General features: G+C 35.1%; 1 protein-coding gene across 42 annotated transcripts in view; it reads right to left on the reverse strand.

The window, feature by feature from the left end:
* Positions 1–25,285, reverse strand: part of LOC145978816 (uncharacterized) — an 87,242-nt gene that overhangs the window by 45,156 nt on the left and 16,801 nt on the right. For 20 of the 42 annotated variants that reach the window (XM_083111672.1, XM_083111653.1, XM_083111647.1 and 17 more), the window contains 14 exons: positions 23,767–23,799; positions 22,643–22,672; positions 18,014–18,043; positions 17,391–17,411; positions 16,543–16,575; positions 14,507–14,539; positions 13,169–13,201; positions 11,483–11,512; positions 8,456–8,485; positions 6,602–6,622; positions 5,801–5,833; positions 3,386–3,406; positions 2,585–2,617; positions 158–178 (listed from right to left, as the gene is read on the reverse strand). In XM_083111672.1, coding sequence (XP_082967798.1) covers positions 158–178; positions 2,585–2,617; positions 3,386–3,406; positions 5,801–5,833; positions 6,602–6,622; positions 8,456–8,485; positions 11,483–11,512; positions 13,169–13,201; positions 14,507–14,539; positions 16,543–16,575; positions 17,391–17,411; positions 18,014–18,043; positions 22,643–22,672; positions 23,767–23,799 — 402 coding nt within the window. Of the gene's footprint in view, positions 1–157; positions 179–2,584; positions 2,618–3,385; positions 3,407–5,800; positions 5,834–6,601; positions 6,623–8,455; positions 8,486–11,482; positions 11,513–13,168; positions 13,202–14,506; positions 14,540–15,375; positions 15,397–16,542; positions 16,576–17,390; positions 17,412–18,013; positions 18,044–22,642; positions 22,673–23,766; positions 23,800–25,285 lie in introns of all 42 variants that reach the window. The other 22 variants (XM_083111666.1, XM_083111667.1, XM_083111655.1 and 19 more) reach the window with 16 other exon arrangements.

Genomic DNA, 25,285 nt, shown 5'->3' on the forward strand with positions numbered 1-25,285 from the left:
GCCGCTCTGCTTTTTTGAATGTGTGCGGATAACTGACGTTGCGAATGATTGACGTGCGGATAAGCAAGGTTCTGTTGTATTCAGATTATTCATCTTTAGGTGACAGTGGATTAATTTATAAAGTGCTTATTTTGGTCATTGATAAGTGTGTACTTACGAGGACTTGCTAAGGCTTCCTCTGAAAACAAAAATAATACTGTGCATTATTTGTTGTCATAATACGCGCTTGATGAACCACACAAAAAATGATTGTTAACTGTACTATAGATATTTTAAAAACTTAATGCAACTAACTTATTTAACATCACAATATGGTGATATGGATAATTATTCTGATGGCATTTTGGAATTAAGAGTAATAATTTTCCTGGAGCTTAAAATACCGAATATCATAAGGTTTGTAGCTCGGATCCAATGTTTAATTCTATCATCTAGCAAGATACAGGTATATGCTTAAAAATCGCATTACTGGATGCATTGAAGTATAGGCCTACATTGAAAGCAATACTCACTTCCATCATTTGATGCTCTTCGGATTTACGGGATTCTTGTCTAAGGCCAAATATCACACTTCAGTGCATCAATCGATATATTTTTGTGCATCAAATACATATGATGCATTTTGTTTTCTGTGTGTACAACCCGAAGACACCAAAGAGTATATAATGCTGCGCAAGAAATATAGTGCGTTCGTTTTGACTCTGAGCCTTGATAGCGCGTTGACCACTTTGAACAACTCTTACAACAGAGGTTTATTACTCGTTCTGCAATATAAATATATTTGTCTACATGCTAAACATACGTGTGTAAATAAGCGAGACGTTACGGGACGAAAATGCCGGCATCTGCGCCATATCACGCGCTATCTCGGCTCAGAGTAAAATCGAACGTAGTGTAGACGTCGGTTGTGAACGTCGTGCATGTATTGGGACATGTAAGTGATCAAATATAAAATAGGCTCGATTTGCTTAAACGGACGGCCATGCAAGTAGGCGGCTGGGCAGAATTGCCCTGGTGCCACATATGGGGAAAGCAATGCAAGAACGGGACAAATGTCACTGGTTCCAGAGCACTGTGTGGCAACATCAACCGACCTGCGTTGCCTAGTTGGAGGGTTAGACCGAATTCTCTCCGGGGCATATAGTTGTTATCCCTGACCTTTCGAGCAAATACTGTCGGCTTGTATCACATGGATTACAAAGACCAACTCTACAACGAGATCTTTCATTTTCTTAAATCTCCGACGTGGCAACAGCGCAATCTTCGGCCACCCGCCTAATTTCATGGGCATGCGTTTAAACATTTGAAATGTCTCGGAACAATAATATTGATTTGTTTGTACTTACATATCAATGTGGATTTAAACGTAACAGATCAACTATAGATCAAATTTTTCACATCAGACAGACACTTGAAAAAACGTGGGAATATAATCAAAATGTCCGTCAGCTATTCATTGTTTTGAAAAAAGCATATGATTCGGTCAGAAGAGATAAACTATATAATATATTAATCGAGTTTGGAATACCTAAGAAGCTTGTTAGTATGATAAAAGTATGCACCAGTGAAGCAGAAAGTAAAATTCTTGTGGGTATTAATATGTCTGACAAATTTACAATTCTTGATGGGTTAAAACAAGGAGATGCATTATCTCCATTGCTCTTTAATTTTGCATTAGAATATGCTGTTAGGAAAGTAAAAGAAACTAAAGAAGGACTAAAATTAAATGGTGTGACTCAGTTGTTAGCATATCCAGATGATGTAGACTTACTGGGGGATGATGTGAATACAATTAAAAATAATGCTAAAATATTTTTCAAAACTGCTAAAGAGATAGGTTTGGAAGTTAACAAAAAGAAAACTAAATGTATGCTTACAGGCCGAAACCAAGTGTTAGGTAATAGTCAAAATCTAATTATTGATAACAACTCGTTTGAACCAGTTTCCAATTTCAAATACTTAGGAGTAATATTAACAAATGAAAATTATATTAAAGAGGAAATAAAGAGTAGGCTTAATTCAGGAAATGCATGTTACTTCTCTCTTCATAAACTTTTGTCTTCTCGTTTAATATCTAAGAAACTAAAAGTTAAAATATACAAAACAGTAATTTTGCCTGTAGTATTATATGGATGTGAAACTTGGTCCCTTACATTGAAAGAGGAACATAAATTGAGAGTATTTGAAAATAAGATCCTTAGGAAAATCTTTGGACCTAAAAGGGATGAGGAGACAGGTGAGTGGAGAAGGTTACATAATTTAGAACTACATAATTTGTATTCATGTCCAGATATTATTAGAATAATTAAATCAACAAGACTTAGGTGGGCAGGCCATGTGGCACGAATGGGAGAGGAAAGAGGAGTTTACAGGATTCTTGTTGGGAAACCTGATGGTAATAGACCTGTAGGAAGGCCAAGACGAAGATGGAGGGACAACGTTGAGATGGACCTAAAGGAAATCGGTAGGGATGGAAAAGAGTATATAGATCTTGATCATGATAGGGAAACATGGAAGGCCTGTGTTGCTGCAGCCATGAACCTTCGGGTTTAAGAAGGCTAGAGAGTTAGTTAGTTGTACTTACTCGCATTGGAAGCACTTCTATGATGATGTTCATCTAAGGAGAAAAGAGAATACATTGTAACTACTACTGAAATCATTGTCACATTTTGTACTTTTACAAAATGACAACACATATTAATTACTAAAAGTGAATTCAGAGTAAATGAGTTGGACTGTCGTATCCGAAAGTAATCATGAGAAACACAATTCCAAGATATTCTGGATAATATGCAAAGGAATATACATGTTGAAAGACAATCATACCTATATTTTTCTGTCTTTGAATAGACATATGGTATAAATATTTTATTTATCGTCTGTTATATGTAGTTTGTCGTGTTTTTCTATTACTCCTTTTGCCAGAGTATGAGGGTACTTGAAATTCTCTTGACTTCAAGGTAAGTAAATTTCTGTAAACTCCTTGTGGCTCTTAACATTTCATGAATTTAGATTACAATAACGTAGCTACTCTATGAAATATCAGTTATAAGTAAGATTATGAAATAGGTGCGGGGGTGTGCACCTGATTACTTTATGATAAGAGACATATGTAAATGTTTTTTTACTGGGCATGGATGTTTGTGAGTGTCCACCTATACTGTGTTACTTATGCAGATAATTAATCATTATTTTGGAATGGGGATATATTTGATCGTCTTTTTTTTGTCGCTCTTGCTTTTTTGAATGTGTGCGGATAACTGACGTTGTGGATCATTGACGTGCGGATAAACAAGGTTCTGCTGTATTCAGATTATTCATCTTTATGTGACAGTGGATTAATTTATAAAGTGCTTGTTTACGTCTTTGATAAGGGTGTACTTACGATGACCTGCCAGGGCTTCGTCTGAAAACAAAAATAATATTGTACATTATTTGTTGTCATAGTACGCGCTTCATGAACCACACAAAAAATGATTGTTAACTGTACTATAGATATTTTTAAAAATTAATGCAACTAACTTATTTAACATCACAATATGGTGATATGGATAATTATTCTGATGGCATTTTGGAATTAAGAGTAATAATTTTCCTGGAGCTTAAAATATCGAATATCATAAGGTTTGTAGCTCGGATCCAATGTTTAATTCTAACATCTAGCAAGATACAGGTATATGCTTAAAAATCGCATTACTGGATGCATTGAAGTATAGGCAATACTCACTTCCATCATTTGATGCTCTTCGGCTTTACGGGATTCTTGTCAAAGGCCAAATTTCACACTTCAGTGCATCAATCGATATATTTTTGTGCATCAAATACATATGATGCATCTTGTTTTCTGTGTATACAACCTGAAGACACCAAAGAGTATATAATGCTGCGCAAGAAATATAGTGCGTTCGTTTTTACTTAGAGAAAGATAGCGCTTTGACAACTTTGAACAACTCTTATAACACAGGTTTAGTACTCGTTCTGCAATATAAATATATTTGTCTACATGCGAAATATACGTGTGTAAATAAGCGGGACGTTACGGGAAGAAAATGCCGGGATCTGCGCGATGTCACGCACTATCTCGGCTCAGAGTAAAATCGAACGTAGTGTAGACGTCGGTTGTGAACGTCGTGCATGTATTGGGACATGTAAGTGATCAAATATAAAATAGGCTCGATTTGCTTAAACGGACGGCCATGCAAGTAGGCGGCTGGGCAGAGTTGCGCTGGTGCCACATATGGGGAAAGCAATGCAAGAGCGGGACAAATGTCACTGGTTCCAGAGCACTGTGTGGCAACATCAACCGACCTGCGTTGCCTAGTTGGAGAGTTAGACCGAATTCTCTCCGGGGCATATAGTTGTTATCCCTGACCTTTCGAGCAAATACTGTCGGCTTGTATCACATGGATTACAAAGACCAACTCTACAACGAGATCTTTCATTTTCTTAAATCTCCGACGTGGCAACAGCGCAATCTTCGGCCACCCGCCTAATTTCATGGGCATGCGTTTAAACATTTGAAATGTCTCGGAACAATAATATTGATTTGTTTGTACTTACATATCAATGTGGATTTAAACGTAACAGATCAACTATAGATCAAATTTTTCACATCAGACAGACACTTGAAAAAACGTGGGAATATAATCAAAATGTCCATCAGCTATTCATTGATTTAAAAAAAGCATATGATTCGGTCAGAAGAGAAAAAACTATACAATATATTAATCGAGTTTGGAATACCTAAGAAGCTTGTTAGTATGATAAAAGTATGCACCAGTGAAACAGAAAGTAAAATTCTTGTGGGTATTAATATGTCTGACAAATTTACAATTCTTGATGGGTTAAAACAAGGAGATGCATTATCTCCATTGCTCTTTAATTTTGCCTTAGAATATGCTGTTAGGAAAGTAAAAGAAACTAAAGAAGGACTAAAATTAAATGGTGTGACTCAGTTGTTAGCATATGCAGATGATGTAGACTTACTGGGGAGATGATGTGAATACAATTAAAAATAATGCTAAAATATTTTCCAAAACTGCTAAAGAGATAGGTTTGGAAGTTAACAAAGAGAAAACTAAATATATGCTTACAGGCCGAAACCAAGTGTTAGGTAATAATCAAAATCTAATTATTGATAACAACTCGTTTGAAACAGTTTCCAAATTCAAATACTTAGGAGTAATATTAACAAACGAAAATTATATTAAAGAGGAAATAAAAAGTAGGCTTAATTCAGGAAATGCATGTTACTTCTCTCTTCATAAACTTTTGTCTTCTCGTTTAATATCTAAGAAACTAAAATTTAAAATATACAAAACAGTAATTTTGCCTGTAGTATTATATGGATGTGAAACTTGGTCCCTTACATTGAAAGAGGAACATAAATTGAGAGTATTTGAAAATAAGATCCTTAAGAAAATCTTTGGACCTAAAAGGGATGAGGAGACAGGTGAGTGGAGAAGGTTACATAATTTAGAACTACATAATTTGTATTCATGTCCAGATATTATTAGAATAATTAAATCAACAAGACTTAGGTGGGCAGGCCATGTGGCACGAATGGGAGAGGAAAGAGGAGTTTACAGGATTCTTGTTGGGAAACCTGATGGTAATAGACCTGTAGGAAGGCCAAGACGAAGATGGAGGGACAACGTTGAGATGGACCTAAAGGAAATCGGTAGGGATGGAAAAGAGTATATAGATCTTGATCATGATAGGGAAACATGGAAGGCCTGTGTTGCTGCAGCCATGAACCTTCGGGTTTAAGAAGGCTAGAGAGTTAGTTAGTTGTACTTACTCGCATTGGAAGCACTTCTATGATGATGTTCATCTAAGGAGAAAAGAGAATACATTGTAACTACTACTGAAATCATTGTCACATTTTGTACTTTTACAAAATGACAACACATATTAATTACTAAAAGTGAATTCAGAGTAAATGAGTTGGACTGTCGTATCCGAAAGTAATCATGAGAAACACAATTCCAAGATATTCTGGATAATATGCAAAGGAATATACATGTTGAAAGACAATCATACCTATATTCTTCTGTCTTTGAATAGACATATGGTATAAATATTTTATTTATCGTCTGTTATATGTAGTTTGTCGTGTTTTTCTATTACTCCTTTTGCCAGAGTATGAGGGTACTTGAAATTCTCTTGACTTCAAGGTAAGTAAATTTCTGTAAACTCCTTGTGGCTCTTAACATTTCATGAATTTAGATTACAATAACGTAGCTACTCTATGAAATATCAGTTATAAGTAAGATTATGAAATAGGTGCGGGGGTGTGCACCTGATTACTTTATGATAAGAGACATATGTAAATGTTTTTTTACTGGGCATGGATGTTTGTGAGTGTCCACCTATACTGTGTTACTTATGCAGATAATTAATCATTATTTTGGAATGGGGATATATTTGATCGTATTTTTTTTGTCGCTCTTGCTTTTTTGAATGTGTGCGGATAACTGACGTTGTGGATCATTGACGTGCGGATAAACAAGGTTCTGCTGTATTCAGATTATTCATCTTTATGTGACAGTGGATTAATTTATAAAGTGCTTGTTTACGTCTTTGATAAGGGTGTACTTACGATGACCTGCCAGGGCTTCGTCTGAAAACAAAAATAATATTGTACATTATTTGTTGTCATAGTACGCGCTTCATGAACCACACAAAAAATGATTGTTAACTGTACTATAGATATTTTTAAAAATTAATGCAACTAACTTATTTAACATCACAATATGGTGATATGGATAATTATTCTGATGGCATTTTGGAATTAAGAGTAATAATTTTCCTGGAGCTTAAAATATCGAATATCATAAGGTTTGTAGCTCGGATCCAATGTTTAATTCTATCATCTAGCAAGATACAGGTATATGCTTAAAAATCGCATTACTGGATGCATTGAAGTATATGCAATACTCACTTCCATCATTTGATGCTCTTCGGCTTTACGGGATTCTTGTCAAAGGCCAAATTTCACACTTTAGTGCATCAATCGATATATTTTTGTGCATCAAATACATATGATGCATCTTGTTTTCTGTGTATACAACCTGAAGACACCAAAGAGTATATAATGCTGCGCAAGAAATATAGTGCGTTCGTTTTTACTTAGAGAAAGATAGCGCTTTGACAACTTTGAACAACTCTTATAACACAGGTTTAGTACTCGTTCTGCAATATAAATATATTTGTCTACATGCGAAATATACGTGTGTAAATAAGCGGGACGTTACGGGAAGAAAATGCCGGGATCTGCGCGATGTCACGCACTATCTCGGCTCAGAGTAAAATCGAACGTAGTGTAGACGTCGGTTGTGAACGTCGTGCATGTATTGGGACATGTAAGTGATCAAATATAAAATAGGCTCGATTTGCTTAAACGGACGGCCATGCAAGTAGGCGGCTGGGCAGAGTTGCGCTGGTGCCACATATGGGGAAAGCAATGCAAGAGCGGGACAAATGTCACTGGTTCCAGAGCACTGTGTGGCAACATCAACCGACCTGCGTTGCCTAGTTGGAGGGTTAGACCGAATTCTCTCCGGGGCATATAGTTGTTATCCCTGACCTTTCGAGCAAATACTGTCGGCTTGTATCACATGGATTACAAAGACCAACTCTACAACGAGATCTTTCATTTTCTTAAATCTCCGACGTGGCAACAGCGCAATCTTCGGCCACCCGCCTAATTTCATGGGCATGCGTTTAAACATTTGAAATGTCTCGGAACAATAATATTGATTTGTTTGTACTTACATATCAATGTGGATTTAAACGTAACAGATCAACTATAGATCAAATTTTTCACATCAGACAGACACTTGAAAAAACGTGGGAATATAATCAAAATGTCCATCAGCTATTCATTGATTTAAAAAAAGCATATGATTCGGTCAGAAGAGAAAAAACTATATAATATATTAATATATTAATCGAGTTAACATCACAATATGGTGATATGGATAATTATTCTGATGGCATTTTGGAATTAAGAGTAATAATTTTCATGGAGCTTAAAATACCGAATATCATAGGGTTTGTAGCTCGGATCCAATGTTTAATTCTATCATTTAGCAATGTACAGGAATATGCTTAAAAGCGCATTTCTGGATACATTGAAGTATAGGCCGACATTGAAAGCAACACTCACTTCCATCATTTGATGCTCTTCGGATTTACGGGATTCTTGTCAAAGGCCAAATATCACACTTTACTGCATCAGTCGTTATATTTTTGTACATGAAATACAAATGATGTATTTTGTGTTTTGTTTTCACTACCCGAAGACAACGAAGGGTATTTAATGCAACGTACAAGACATTGAATGTGAATGTCGTGCTAGTATTGCAGCAGTGAGTGATCCAACAAAAATACGCTATAGTTGTTTAGCATTTCAAGCGTCTCAGATCAATAATGGTGACTTGTTTGTACTTACTCGCATGGGGAGCACTTCTATGATGTTCATCTAAAGAAGAAAGAGAATGCGTTTTAAATGCTACTCAATACATTGTAACATTTGGCACTCTCACGAAATTTCAAACACATAGCCTATTAATTACTGTCACTTAAATTCAAGTTCAGCGCAATGTCCTATTCGGAAGAGTTCATGAGAAACAAGACTCCAAGACTTTTTACATAATATGCGCAGGAATGTCAATATTTATTTATTTATTTATTGAACTCAACAGGTACATACCTAATTACAGAGCCCATTTGAAGGATACATAGTCATTTCAATTACATATATTTCTGTAATATATATATATATATATATATATAAATATATATATATATATATATATATATATATATATATATATATAAATATATATATATATATATATATATATATATATAAATATATTAAAAATATTTATATATATATATATATATATATATATACACACTTTATCACACAATTTCTGTACGAAATTATGTGTTTAAGCTTAGGCCATTGTGTTAATAGTGGCTTTATTGAAGTCCCTTAGGTTCATAGAAAAGTTGTCAATGGTGTTATTCTTGATTAGCAAGTTATTGTAACTGGTGCACATTCTCCACAATGGAGATTTCTTTTTAATTTCGGATCTAGCCTTCTTTGTAAGAAAAACTTCATTCTTTAGTTTTCGACGGTGGGATTCGAAAATTAATCTGGCAGAGTAGATGTTCAGCATCTATTTCGTGATTTTTAACAATTTACACAAGAATACTATTTCATGTAACCTTCTTCTGTGACACAGCTTTGTAAACCGACATTCATATATTAGGTTGTCGTAGTGTTCAAATGTGGGGTAAACTTTCTGAAATTTGTATTTTAAAAATCTAAGAAATCTTGATTGGACTTTTTCAATTGCTACACTGTACTTTTCTGTGCCTGTATTCCATATAACAGATGCATATTCGAGTTTGGATCTTACATATGAATAATACAAAACTTTTAGTGTCTCTATACTCTTGAAATCCCTCCCAATTCTAAGAATAAACCCAAGGTTCTTGAACGCTTTACTAATTATTTGTTCTACGTGTTTATTAAAAGTAAGATTTGAATAAAAAATAACCCCTAAATCCTCGACTGTAAAATTTCTTGCTAGAGTATTGTTGTATATTTGATACTGAAATTCAACTGGGTTTTTCTTTCGAGTATATATTACATAATGGCATTTACTGATATTTAGTGTTAAATCATTGATTTTTGTCCACGTTTCTAACTTTGTAACATCATTTTGAAGTTGCACACTGTCATCTTGTTTGCTTATTTTCCTTTAAAATTTCAGGTCATCTGCAAACAGCAATTTGTGTGAGTTTTCAAATGAATCCGGCAAATCGTTAATAAGTAATGTGAAAAGAAGTGGTCCAAGGTTAGACCCATGAGGTACTCCTGAGGTGACTCTTATCTCGTCGGATGTGTGGCCTTTATACGTTACGTACTGCTTAAGGTTCTGCAAATAGGAAGCGAACAGTTGACGCAGTGGTTCAGAAATATTGAAGCATGCTAATTTACTTAATGGAATATCGTGGTTAACCAAGTCGAACGCTTTGCAAAATTCGTTATATATTACGTCAACCTGACCTCCTTCGTCCAATGTTGAACTAATAAAATTGGTATTATCGGAGAGATTGGTCAACACCGATCTACGTGGTACAAAGCCATGCTGAAACGATGATATTACAGGTTTTACGTGGGTAAATATGTAACAGTGCATGATTTTTTCGTATATTTTTGCTGGGGCTGATAATATACTTATTGGTCGTTAGTTTTGTACGTCATTATTGTTATTGCTTTTGGGAAGTGGACAAATTGCCGTGGATTTCCATTTTTCAGTAAATTTGTGGTTTGCAAGAATTGAATTGAAAATGAGATATAACGGGTATTTCAATATATTACTGCTACCTTTGACTACATAGGGCGGTATCTTCTCCGGTCCGGCTGATTTCTTAGGTTTAAAGTTTTTAATTTCTTTTTCGGCGTCTTCAATTCCTATCTCTGTAATATTAAGATTATCCAAAGTTTCATATTGTTTATGGTTAGGCAATACTTGCATGTCATATCTAGGGGGATCTTCTTTATACACCGACTGAAAATGCTGTGCAAAAGCTTCGACTACTGATATTGATACACAAATGTACATTTGCGTCATCTGCTATTGACTACTCATGCGTTTTTTAAAATATGTGTCTCGTAGTCATACGTTGGTTACAATTAATCTACCGTTTGTTAATATAGTGTAGGTATATTACTTTTGGTCAAGTTAAGAATGAGGTAGTTTCAACTTGCAATTCTTTTGTATAAAGTCAGTACATTTTCTGGAAACCTCCGTATACGAAGTATATGGCTTTAAATATTACATTAATTTACATTACATTAATATAGCTACTGTGTTAAATTCCCGTTGACAGTAAGATTATTTAAAATGTGGGTGCTTGACGTATGATTTTGTATGATAAGAAAGATATTGTTAAAGTGAAAGATGCGTCTGTTCGTATATTTGCAGCTGGCAGAAAATAATAATATATGTATTGTGCAGTGGCGGCGATTGGTTTCCAAAACTATGGGAGCATGATCCCAAAATCTAGGTAGGGCAAAGACAGTATATATTTCCCATTGTAGATAAGGTTTAGCAGAGCGCGGGGCAAAAGTGGCGAAAAGTGGGGGAGCAACTGACCCCCTCGCCCCCCTAAACGCCGCCACTGGTATTGGGCTTTCTATTTTGACGTCCTCTTTAAATGTAAAAATCACGGGCTGGACGAAATGGACGGTATATGCTCCAGTTGCCTGAACTAAATATGAAAATATGCATTTCTTGTACTCAATTTTTATATTCATCCAAAACAAGACTGACAATAATCGTGCCTTGACCGGACAGCTAGTGTGGAGACCCCTGACCTTTATCGGACTGACCTGAGCGTTGCTTGAGCGCTAGAAGTGAATCAATCCTAAGTGATCAAAATAAGTCATTGTACTTACTCGCATTGGAAACACTTCTTTGATGTGCATCTAAAGAAGAAAGATAAGGTATTTTAACCGCTACTCAAATATTTTGTTACATTCTGTATTTCTACGAAATAACAACAGTTAGTAATAACTGATTCTTAAAGTAGGTTCAAAACAAATGAGGTAAAATTATTCTATTCGAAAATAGCATGCGAAACTCCAAGACTCTTTGGATAATATAGAGACAAATATCAAATCCGAAAAACAATCATACTTTCAATGGACACGCATCTCTTGCCTTTGGATACTTATATGATCTTAAAACTTATATTTCTCGTAGTCACATACGGTAGTTACACGAAGTCAAACGTGTGTTTCGTAACTGTATGTGTATTACTCTTTTTACGAAAATTAATTATGTGGCAGTATCTACCTGCAATTCTTTTGTCTAAAGTAACTAAATTTCAGGATAAACCTTGTATATATGAACGTAGCTTTTAACTTAAATTAATGTTAACAATGAGTTAATTAATTTACGTTACATTAATGCAGCTCCACTGTTAAATACCAGTTAACGTGAATATTTTTTTAAAAATGGACGTTTTAAGTTGAATTATATAAAGATACGTATCATTCTGTTAGGGTGAAAGACACGTGTATTCTTATATACATCTGGCAGCAAACGTTATGAAAGATCCATTGTGTTTTCTATTTTGACGTTCTCTGTAAATAGTTTAAAACATGGACGAAATGATAGGAATGGTCTATGGATACCAGAGAATTCCGTATCGTACCCAAGGTATTGGGTAAGAAGTATAAAGTCTTAGCATAGCAGGTAGCAGAGATAGGAATGTTGAATAAGTAATCAGACGAAGGTCGGGTGATTGACTTGGAAGGCGTATGTGGCATGAGTGTTGGAATTGTCAGGAGGTGTGATCAGTTGGCGAGAATACGAGAGAGAGTAAGGTCTGCGGATTGTGAGAGAGAAGCAAAGTGGAGAACGAATATTGGACGATGGTGTGTGATTGAATCGATGTCTGACAGGGCGGTCAGACAAGTGACATTTGAGAGGACAAGTGTAGGAACAATCTTCATCTACTTGTAAGGCAAGTAATATTCTTTTCTAAACCAATCCATATCGGTTCAGTCATGGAAAGTATGAAACCCATATCCACCCTAGGTTAAATTCTATCGCCATTCCTTTAAAAAGTAACCCCTTGCATAACACAAGCGAGTGAAAACCATCTGAGAGATGAATGAGAAATAACTACATCACCCAATTCAATCTGGAGGTTCTTGGTTCGATCTCAAACGCAGCATGGAAGTTGCGTTACGATTCCTTTATGCTAAAGTTTCCTGACCAAAATAGGGCAAAAGGAATTTCCGTTGCTCAATGTGTTTATTCACGATCGCAAGCAACATTTTATGTTTGCAATAGACACCCTCAATAAAAAGAATTCATTGATGCCACTATAATACGAATTATGGACGTAATGAGACAGCAGGCATCATTTGCTTAACTAATAAAAAGCATTATTTTTCGTCAATTGTCATTTTAATATTCGAAAACAACAAACATTATTAAATGTAACACCCAAAGCAGAAGTGGATTGTGAACTTCGTGTATGTATTGGAACAGTAAATAACGAAATAAAATATATATTCTCAGCGTCTCTCAGCAATAATTTCAAAAAATGTAGTTGATGACTTTCTACTTACTGGCATGGGAAGCACTTTTGTGATGATGTTCATCTAAGAATAAAAAGATAAAATATTTTAACTGCTACTCAAATCATTGTCATATTTCGTACTTCCGCATAATAACAACACAACAATAACAATCTATGGATAATATGCAGAGAAATATGGCGAAAAATTATATCTTTTGTTTCATGGACATTCATCTTCTGATTTCACTCACTTACAAATGTGGATTAAAAATTGCATTTATCTTACTTATGTAAGTTGAGTGTGTTTTTCTTTACATAGGTATATTGCTATTTTTAACAAATAAAGTATGGGGTAATATCTACCTGAAATTCTCTCGTTGTAAGTAAGTAAATTTCCGAATAACCCTTGTATTTACGTGTTTTCTAACATTTCATAAATTTACATTTAATTAATGTGCGTACTTTGTGAAATGCATATGTGAATGTGATTTTGTATGATTTTTCATTAGTTGGAGAGATACGTGTTGTGTTGTATACAGCTGGTAGCAAATGTTATAGATGCATTGTGCTTTCGATTTTGAATTTCTCTATTAATTCATAAATCACGATCCAAAAGCAAGGGTACTAGAACATTTCTTTATGTTCGAGTTTCGTGAAGTAAAAGGTGCAATATGAAGTTATTTTGCTCAGTGTCTATATATGTGTACTCTATACATTGTTGGGGCCTCCCCGATGGCGCAGTAGTAACGTTGTAGCCTTGTAATCAAGTTTCTCCGGGATCAATTCCTGGTGGAGTCACATAATGGTACGTATCCCACTTTAAATTGTAGTTCCAGCCCAGATTAGCCTTACTCTGCATAAAGTGGACTTAAAACACCAACTCAATCAACCAATCAATCTATACATAGTTGCACAGATCAAATTTGTTTTCAGGAGACCCAATTTTAAAAAAAATCATTGGTGCCACTAAATTACCATTTATATATGTAATACGCATGCTTACTGTGAACTTTTCCTTCAACCTTGCAACACAAAGGGAATAATCATGTAATAAACAATTTGTCTACAACTACAATTTTCCCGGCTACATACATTGATATACAGTGCGATCGTTTTGGCTGTGGGCCGAGATAGCGCATGACCAACATTCAACAACTCTTAAAACACAGGTTAGTACTCGTTATAAAATATAAATATAATTGTCTACATGCTAAATATACCTTTTACGTAAGCGAGACATTACGGGACGAAAATTCCAGCATCTGCGCCACGTCACGCACTATCTCGGGCAGAGTCAAAACGAACATACTGTAGATGTCGATTGTGAACATGTGCGTTAAGACTTTGAAATGTCTCGGAACAATAATTTTGATTTGTTTGTACTTACTCGCACTGAAAGGACTTCTAAGATGATGATCATCTAAGGAAAAAAGAAAACACATTGTTGTAACTGCTACTGAAATCATTGTCACATTTGGTACTTTTACGAAATGACAACACATATTAATTACTAAGAGTGAGTTCAGAGTAAAAGAGTTGGACTGTCGTATCCCAAAGAAATCATGAGAAACACAATTCCAAGATATTCTGGATAATATGCAAAGGAATATCCATGCCGAAAAACAATCATACCTATATTCTTCTGTCTTTGTATAGACATATGGTATAAATATTTAATTTCTCGTCTGTTATTTGTAGTTTGTCGTGCTTTTCTATTACACCTCTTGGCAGAGTATGAAGGTACTTGGAATTCTCTTGACTTCAAAGTAAGTACATTTCTGTAAAATCCTTGTGGCTCTTCACATTTCATGAATTTAGATTACAATAATGTAGCTACTCTGTGAAATATCAGATATCAGTAAGATTATCAAATAGGTGCGGGGGTGTGCAACTGATTTTTTTATTATTAGAAACATATGTGAATGTTTTTAGCCGGTCCCCGTGGCGGAGTTGTTAGCACATCGCGCTACGACGTCAGGTGTCCCGGTTTCGAATCCCAGCCTGGGCATGGATGTTTGTGAGTGTCCACCTATACTGTGTTATTTATGCAGATAAATAATCATTATTTTGGGGGAACATATTTGATCGTCTTTCTTTTGCCGCTCTTGCTTTTTTGAATGTTTGCGGATAACTGACGTTGCGGATCATTGACGGGCTGATAAACAAGGTTCTGCTGTATTCAGATTATTCATTTTTAGGTGACAGTGGAATAATTTATAAAGTGCTTATTTACGTCATTGATAAGGATGTATTTACGAGGACTTGCTAAGGCTTCGTCTGAAAACAAAAATAATACTGTGCATTATTTATTGTTATAGTACGCGCTTGATCAACCACACTCAAGATGATTGTTAACTGTACTTAATGCAACTAACTTATTTAACATCACAATATTATGATATGGATAATTATTCTCATGGCATTTTGGAAATAAGAGTAATAATTTTCATAAAGCTTAAAATTCCTAATTTGATGAGGTCTGTAGCTCGGATCCAATGTTTAAATCTATCATCTAGCAATATACATGAATATGCTTAAAAGGGCGTTGCATTGAAGTATAGGCCGACATTGAAAGCAATACTCACTTCCATCATTTGATGCTCTTCGGCTTTACGGGATTCTTGTCAAAGGCCAAATTTCACACTTCAGTGCATCAATCGATATATTTTTGTGCATCAAATACATATGATGCATCTTGTTTTCTGTGTATACAACCTGAAGACACCAAAGAGTATATAATGCTGCGCAAGAAATATAGTGCGTTCGTTTTTACTTAGAGAAAGATAGCGCTTTGACAACTTTGAACAACTCTTATAACACAGGTTTAGTACTCGTTCTGCAATATAAATATATTTGTCTACATGCGAAATATACGTGTGTAAATAAGCGGGATGTTACGGGAAGAAAATGCCGGGATCTGCGCGATGTCACGCACTATCTCGGCTCAGAGTAAAATCGAACGTAGTGTAGACGTCGGTTGTGAACGTCGTGCATGTATTGGGACATGTAAGTGATCAAATATAAAATAGGCTCGATTTGCTTAAACGGACGGCCATGCAAGTAGGCGGCTGGGCAGAATTGCGCTGGTGCCACATATGGGGAAAGCAATGCAAAAGCGGGACAAAAGTCACTGGTTCCAGAGCACTGTGTGGCAACATCAACCGACCTGCGTTGCCTAGTTGGAGCGTCAGACTGAACTCTGTCCGGGGTATATAGTTGTTATCCCTGCCCTTTCGAGCAAATACTGTCAGTTTGTATCACATGGATACAAACTGACTCTGCAACTCTACAACGAGATCTTTCATTTTCTTATATCTCCGACGTGTCAACAGCGCAATCTTCGGACACCCGCCTAATTTCATGGCCGTGCATTTAGGCATTTTAAATGTCTCGGAACAATAATTTTGATTTGTTTGTACTCACCCTCATTGGATGCACTTCTATGATGATGTTCATCTAAGGAGAGAAGAGAACACATTGTAACTGCTACTGAAATCATTGTCACATTTGGTACTTTTACGAAATGACAACACATAAATTACTAAAAGTGAGTTCATAGTAAATGAGTTGGACTGTCGTATCCGATAGAAATCATGAGGTAGACAATTCCAAGATATTTCTTCATAATATGCAAAGGAATAGCCATGCCGAAAGACAATCATACCTATATTCTTCTGTCTTTGTATAGACATATGGTATAAATATTTTATTTATCGTCTGTTATATATAGTTTGTCGTGTTTTTCTATTACTCCTTTTGCCAGAGTATGAGGGTACTTGAAAATCCCCTGACTTCAAAGTAAGTAAATGTCTGTAAAATCTTTGTGGCTCTTAACATTTTATGAATTTAGATAACAATAATGTAGCTACTCTGTGAAATATCAGATATCAGTAAGATTATGAAATAGGTGCGGGGGTGTGCACCTGATTTTTTTATGATTAGAAACATATGTGAATGTTTTTAGACGGCCCCCGTGGCATCGGGCTACGACGTCTGGGGTCCTGGGTTCGAATCCCGGCCTGGGCATGTATGTTTGTGAGTGTCCACCTATACTGTGTTATTTATGCTCATAAATAATCATTATTTTGGATGGGGGATAGATTTGATTTTTTTCCTGCTCTTGCTTTTTTGAATGTGTGCGGATAACTGACATTGCGGATCATTGACGTGCTGATAAACAAGGTTCTGCTGTATTCAGATTATTCATTTTTAGGTGACAGTGGATTAATTTATAAAGTTCTTATTTACGTCTTTAATAAGGGTGTACTTACGATGACTTGCCAGGGCTTCGTCTGAAAACAAAAATAATATTGTACATTATTTATTGTCATAGTACGTCCTTGATCGACCACAGACAAGATGATTGTTAACTGTACTATAGATATTTTAAAAACTAAATGCAACTAACTTATTTAACATCACAATATGGTGATATGGATAATTATTCTGATAGCATTTTGGAATTAAGAGTAATAATTTTCATGAAGCTTAAAATACCGAATTTCATGAGGTTTGGACCAATGTTTAATTCTATCATCTAACAAGATGCTTAAAAAGCGCATTATTGGATGCATTGAAGTATAGGCCGACATTGAAAGCAATACTCACTTGTATCATTTGATGCTATTCGGCTTTACGGGATTCTTGTCAAAGGCCAAAAATCACACTTTAGTGCATCAATCGATATATTTTTGTACATGAAATATATACGATGTATTTTGTTTTTTGTTTACACTACCCGAAGACAACGAAGGGTATTTAATGCAACGTACAAGACATTAGAATGTGAATGTCGTGCTAGTATTGCAGCAGTGAGTGATCCAACAAAAATACGCTATATTTGTTTAGCATTTCAATCATCTCACAATAATAATGTTGACTGGTTTGTACTTACTCGCATGGGAAGCACTTCTATGATGTGCATCTAAAGAAGAAAGAGAATGCGTTTTAACTGCTACTCAATACATTGTAACATTTCGTACTTTCACGAAATGACAAACACATAGCCTATTAATTACTGTCACTTAAAATCAAGTTCAGCGCAATGTCCTATTCGGAAGAGATCATGAGAAACATAACTCCAAGACTTTCTACATAATATGCACAGGAATGTCAATATTTATTTATTTATTTATTTATTTATTGAACTCAACAGGTACATACCTAATTACAGAACCCATTTGAAGGATACATAGGCATTACAATTACATATATTTCTGTAATATAGAGATAGAAATTATATATATATATATATATATATATATATATATAGACATATATATATATATATATATAAATATATTAAAAATATTTATTTTATATATATATACAGATATATATATAAACTTTATCACACAATTTCAATACGAACTTATGTGTTTAAGCTTAGGCCATTGTGTTAATAGTGGCTTTACTGAAGTCCCTTAGGTTCATATAAAAGATGTCAATGGTGTTATTCTTGATTAGCAAGTTATTGTAGCTGGTGCACATTCTCCACAATGGAGATTTCTTTTTAATTTCGGATCTAGCCTTCTTTGTAAGAGAAACTTCAATCTTTAGTCTAGTTTTCGACGATGGGATTGGAAAATTAATCTGGCAGAGTAGATGTTCAGCATCTATTTTGTGATTTAACAATTTACACAAGAATACTATTTCATGTAACCTTCTTCTGTGACACAACTTTGTAAACCGACATTCATATATTAGGTTGTCGTAGTGTTCAAATGTGGGGTAAACTTTCTGAAATTTGTATTTTAAAAATCTAAAAAATCTCGATTGGGCTCTTTCAATTGCTACACTGTACTTTGCTGTGCCTGTATTCCATATAACAGAAGCATATTCGAGTTTGGGTCTTACATATGAATAATACAAAACTCTTAGTGTCTCTATACTCCTGAAATCCCTCCCAATTCTAAGAATAAACCCAAGGTTCTTGAACGCTTCACTAATTATTTGTTCTACGTGTTTATTAAAAGTAAGATTTGAATAAAAAATAACCCCTAAATCCTCGACTGTAAAATTTCTTGCTAGAGTATTATTGTATATTTGATACTGAAATTCAACTGGGTTTTTCTTTCGAGTATATATTACATAATGGCATTTACTGATATTTAGTGTTAAATCATTGATTTTTGTCCACGTTTTTAACTTTGTAACATCATTTTGAAGTTGCACACTGTCATCTTGTTTGCTTATTTTCCTGTAAAATTTCAGGTTATCTCCAAACAGCAATTTCTGTGAGTTTTCAAATGAATCCGGCAAATCGTTAATAAGTAACGTGAAAAGAAGTGGCCCAAGGTTAGACCCCTGAGTAACTTTTGAGGTGACTCTTATCTCGTCGGATGTGTGCCCTTTATACGTTACGTACTGCTTACGGTTCTGCAATTAGGAAGCGAACAGTTGACGCAGTGGTTCAGAAATATTGAAGCATGCTAATTTACTTAATAGAATATCGTGGTTAAGCCATGCTGAAACGATGATATTACAGGTTTTATGTGAATAAATATGTAACAGTGAAAAAATATAAATATGCTGACCAAGGCAGTATTTTTTTTTTTATTAAAAACATAAACTAAACGTAACGTTTCAACCTTCTAGCAAGGTCTTCATCAGACTCTGTATCAAGTACAAAAGTCTTGTACTTGATACAGAGTCTGATGAAGACCTTGCTAGAAGGTTGAAACGTTACGTTTAGTTTATGTTTTTAATAATAAAAAAAAAATACTGCCTTGGTCAGCTTTTTATATTTTTTCATAATAATGGAAACAAGGCTTAATGGTGTTATAATGTAACAGTGCATGATTTTTTCGAATATTTTTGCTGAAGCTGATAATATACTTATTGGTCGGTAGTTTTGTACGTCATTAGTGTTATTGCTTTTGGGAAGTGGACAAATTGCCGTGGCTTTCCATTTTTCAGTAAATTTGTGGTTTGCAAGAATTGAATTGAAAATGAGATATAACGGGTATTTCAATATATTACTGCAACCTTTGACTATGTAAGGATCCGCCCTGGATTGTACTTGGTTCGATGGGTCTATTGAGCCTCGGCTTCACGCTCAGTATCGTTTCGGGGCTTGAGTCTCCTCGGCTCAAGGTTCGGGTTATTCCGGTTTCTTCAATCCTCGATGTAAGGTCCCTCGTAATTCTAGGTCAAAGGTTCTCAATGTACTTATAGATCTTGACCAAGATTCTATAAGCAATCGACAATCCTTTTTTCCCACTAGGTTCTGTCGATATTCGGTTAAGTACCCAACTTCCTTTTCTCTTTTCAGCCTCTGACCAGAGAACTGAAAATTAATCCGTGACCACAGAATAAGAAAAGGTGTTCCCTGACCAGGGACACAAACGTTCACTACTAACAGTCTATCGACCGATCCCGAATTCTGGTATATCCTACGACAATCACAATCCTCTCAATTATATCTCCTGACCAGGAGCATATAACCGAGAGAACATAAACCTTCTGACCAGAAGAGCTAAGTAATTGTCCTAAGGTAATCCAGAATAAACTAATTCCTAGTAGCGACGTGGAAGTAAGCGCAGAAGTACGGGTGTGAAAAGAAAAGACGGTAATACAAGTTCCGTATTTATCTGGAATACGAATACAAAAGGCCACGGCCCACCGAGCTTTGTTGCTTATATAGGATTTCTCGGTGCCGTGAAGGATTTACCAACTTTTATTTTAACATCAATTTTTACATAATAATAAAATACATATTAATAACATATCAAAGAGGAACATAACTAGCTATATACAGAAATTATTATTTTTACCCTTTTGTGGATATTAAACATGCAATATAATTTTAATTGTTACACTCAGCATTTAATTTGACTAGGGAGTAAGGCTTCTTCCAACTCCCCTCTCTCCCTGCAACGGCCACGCGAAAAGACAACAAAGAAAAGAAAGAAAGTTTACAACGTTAAAATGTTAAGCAAAATTTTCTTTTAAATACAGGTTTTGTCTTGCGCGGGAATAACTTTCGTTTACCTTAACGTAACTAAATTCTGATTACACCGTCTTGAAGTAAAAGAATCAGGGATTAATATGATATTAGTTAAATTATTGTCCGCCAAGGGACACGACAGATATAGCATGGGAAAGACAGCCTAATTTTTCGTCTTTTTCCCGGTTTCAACGTTTACATAAAGTTGAGTCTGCCTGGCTTCTACACAATAGCGATTGTTTTCTCGCATTGTTGTCACCGATAAAGAAATTCCAGCTCAGCTTGCTGGCAGAAAGAAACAAACTCTTTGAACTTATATTTAACATCTGGATGTATACTCTATATACGAGGTGGGTTCCACTTTTCTTGGTAATTAACCATTAACACCCAAAAATTATAAATACCAAACAAAGGAAAATATTAAGTTTATATACATCCTTGTAACGTGAACACTGCTACACGTTACAACTACATAGGGCGGTATCTTGTCCGGTCCGGCTGATTTATTAGGTTTTAAGTTTTTAATTGCTTTTCCTATGTCTTCAATTCCTATCTCAGTAATATTAAGATTATCCAAAGTTTCATATTGTTTATGGTTAGGCAATACTTTCATGTCATATCTAGGGGGATCTTTTTATACACCGACTGAAAATGCTGTGCAAAAGCTTCGACTACTGATATTGATACACAAACGTACATTTGCTTCTTCTGGTATTGACTACTCATGCGATTTTTAAAATATGTGTCTCGTAGTCATACGTTGGTTATATCTAATGTACCGTTTGTTAATATAGTGTAGGTATATTACTTTTGGTCAAATTAAGAATGAGGTAGTTTCAACTTGCAATTATTTTGTATAAAGTCAGTACATTTTCTGGAAACCTCCGTATACGAAGTATATGGCTTTAAATATTACATTAATTTACATTACATTAATATAGCTACTTTGTTAAATTCCAGTTGCCAGTAAGATTATTTAAAATGTGGGTGCGTGACGTATGATTTTGTATGATAAGAAAGATGTGTATGATATTGTTAAAGTGAAAGATGCGTCTGTTCGTATATTTGCAGCTTGCAGAAAATAATAAGCGATTGGTTTACAAAACCGTGGGAGCATGATGCCAAAATCTAGGTAGGGCAAAGACAGTATATATTTCCCATTGTAGATAAGGTTTAGCATAGTGCGGGGCAAATGTGGCGAAAATTGGGGAAGCAACTGACCCCCTCGCCCTCCTCCCCAATCGCTGCCACTGGTATTGGGCTTTCTATTTTGACGTCCTCTTTAAATGTAAAAATCACGGGCTGGACGAAAGGGACGGTATATGCTCCAGTTGCCTGAACTAAATATGAAAATATGCATTTCTTGTACTCAATTTTTATATTCATCCAAAACAAGACTGACAATAATCGTGCCTTGACCGGACAGCTAGTGTGGAGACCCCTGACCTTTATCGGACTGACCTGAGCGTTGCTTGAAGTGAATCAATCGTAAGTGATCAAAATACATCCGCTCTACAGACAATTTCGAGCTTCTCAGAAAATTAATTTTTAATATTGTTATGTCCTTGTACTTACTCGCATTGGAAGCACTTCTATGATGTGCATCTAAAGAAAAAAGAGAAGATATTTTAACCGCTACTCAAATATTTTGTCACATTCTTTACGTCTATGAAATAACAACAGTTACTAATAACTGATTCTTAAAGTAGGTTCAAAACAATTGAGGTAAAATTATTCTTTTCGAAAATAGGATGTGAAACTCCAAGACTCTTTGGATAATGTACAGAGAAATATCAATTCCGAAAAACAATCATACTTTTAATGGACACGCATCTCTTGCCTTTGGATACTTATATGATCTTAAAACTTATATTTCTCGTAGTCATATACGGTAGTTACACGAAGTCAAACCTGTGTTTCCTAACTGTATGTGTATTACTCTTTTTACGAAAATTAATTATGTGGCAGTATCTACTTGCAATTCTTTTGTCTAAAGTAACTAAATTTCAGGATAACCTTTGTATATATGAACGTAGCTTTCAATTTACGTTAATGTTATTAATGAATTAATTAATTAATTTACGTTACATTAATGTAGCTCCTGTGATAAATACCAGTTAACGGTAATAATATTTAATAATGGCCGTGTTAAGTTGAATTATAAGAAAGATACGTAGGGTGAAAGGCACGTGTATTCTTATATGCAACTGGCAGCAAATGTTATGAAAGATCCATTGTGCTTTCTATTTTGACGTTCTCTGTAAATGGTTTAAAACATGTACGAAATGATAGGAATGGTCTATGTATACCAGAGGATTCCTTTGTGCTAAAGTTTCCTGAACAAAATAGGGCAAAAGGAATTTCCATTACTCAATGTGTCTATTCACGATCGCAAGCAACATTTTATGTTTGCAATAGACACCCTCAATAAAAAGAATTCATTGATGCCACTACGATACGAATTATAGGCGTAATGAGACAGCAGGCATCATTTGCTTAACTAATTAAAAGCATTATTTTTCGTCAATTGTCACTTTAATATTCGAAAACAACAAACATTATTAAATGTAACACCCAAAGCAGAAGTGGATTGTGAACTTCGTGTATGTATTGGAACAGTAAATAACGAAATAAAATATATATTCTCAGCGTCTCTCAGCAATAATTTCAAAAAATGTAGTTGATGTCTTTCTACTTACTGGCATGGGAAGCACTTTTATGATGATGTTCATCTAAGGAATAAAGAGAACATTGTCATATTTCTTACTTCTGCATAATAACAACACAACAATAACAATCTATGGATAATATGCAGAGAAATATGGCGAATAATCATATCTTTTTTTCATGGACATTCATCTTCTGATTTCACTCACTTACACATGTGGTTTAAAAATTACATTCATCTTACTTATGCAAGTTGAGTGTGTTTTTCTTTACATAGGTATATTGCTATTTTTAACAAATAAAGTATGGGGTATTATTTACCTGAAATTCTCTCGTTGTAAGTAAGTAAATTTCCGAATAACCCTTGTATTTACGTGGCTTCTAACATTTCATGAATTTACATTTAATTAATGTGCGTACTTTGTGAAATGCATATGTGAATGTGATTTTGTATGATTTTTCATTAGTTGGAGAGATACGTGTTGTGTTGTATACAGCTGGTAGCAAATGTTATAGATGCATTGTGCTTTCGATTTTGAATTTCTCTATTAATTCATAAATCACGATCCAAACGCAAGGGTACTAGAACATTTCTTTATGTTCGAGTTTCGTGAAGTAAAATGTGCAATATGAAGTTATTTTGCTCAGTGTCTATATATGTATACTCTATACATGGTTGGGGCCTCCCCGATGGAGCAGTAGTAACGTTGTAGCCTTGTAATCAAGGGGCCCCGGGTTTGATTCCTGGTGGAGACGCATAATGGTACGGATCCCACTTTAAATTGTAGTTCCAGCCCAGATTAGTCTTACTCTGACTAAAGTGGACTTAAAACACCAACTCAATTAACCAATCAATCTATACATGGTTGTACGGATCAAATTTGTTTTCAGTAGATCCACTTAAAGAAAAAGTCATTGGTGGCACTACATTACCATTTATAGATGTAATTCGCATGCTTACCTTGAACTTTTCCTTCAACCTTGCAACACAAAGGGAATCATCATGTAATAAACAATTTGTCTACAACTATATTTTTTTTCCGGCTACATACATTGATATAGAGTGGGAAATAACCTTTTGCTAGGGGTCTGCAGGAAAAAGTAACAACAATTAAGAAATTATGGTAATACCAAATGTTTACTACGACATTTGTGGTTACAAAAAACAAGATTAAAAGTTAGTTCACGACAAAGCACCTTGCTTCAAGGCAAATGCTAAAACCAAGACCTTCTTCGGCGAAGTGGCATTGACTTCTTCAGCAGTTCTGAATGGCCGGGTGCATCACCGGACCTGAATGCATCGGAGCATTTTGGGGCTATTCTGAAGGATGCATATGAGTCCTTGATGATAGTGGAACGCGGACCGGACCGCTATTCCCGGCCAACGCTCCTTGCACATCTGGAACAAGTCCTCCGTGACATGGAATGGAATACGGACTGTTTGCGAATCTTCTGAGCTCCTACCCTGATCGTCTTCGTGCTGTGAGAGAAGCAAACGGCGGACATATTAACTTTTAATTTTGTTTTTGTAACCACAATTGTCGTAGTAAA

This window comes from Lepisma saccharinum, chromosome 25 (assembly GCF_977018435.1).
Source record: "Lepisma saccharinum chromosome 25, izLepSacc3.1, whole genome shotgun sequence".
Lineage (NCBI taxonomy): Eukaryota > Metazoa > Arthropoda > Insecta > Zygentoma > Lepismatidae > Lepisma > Lepisma saccharinum.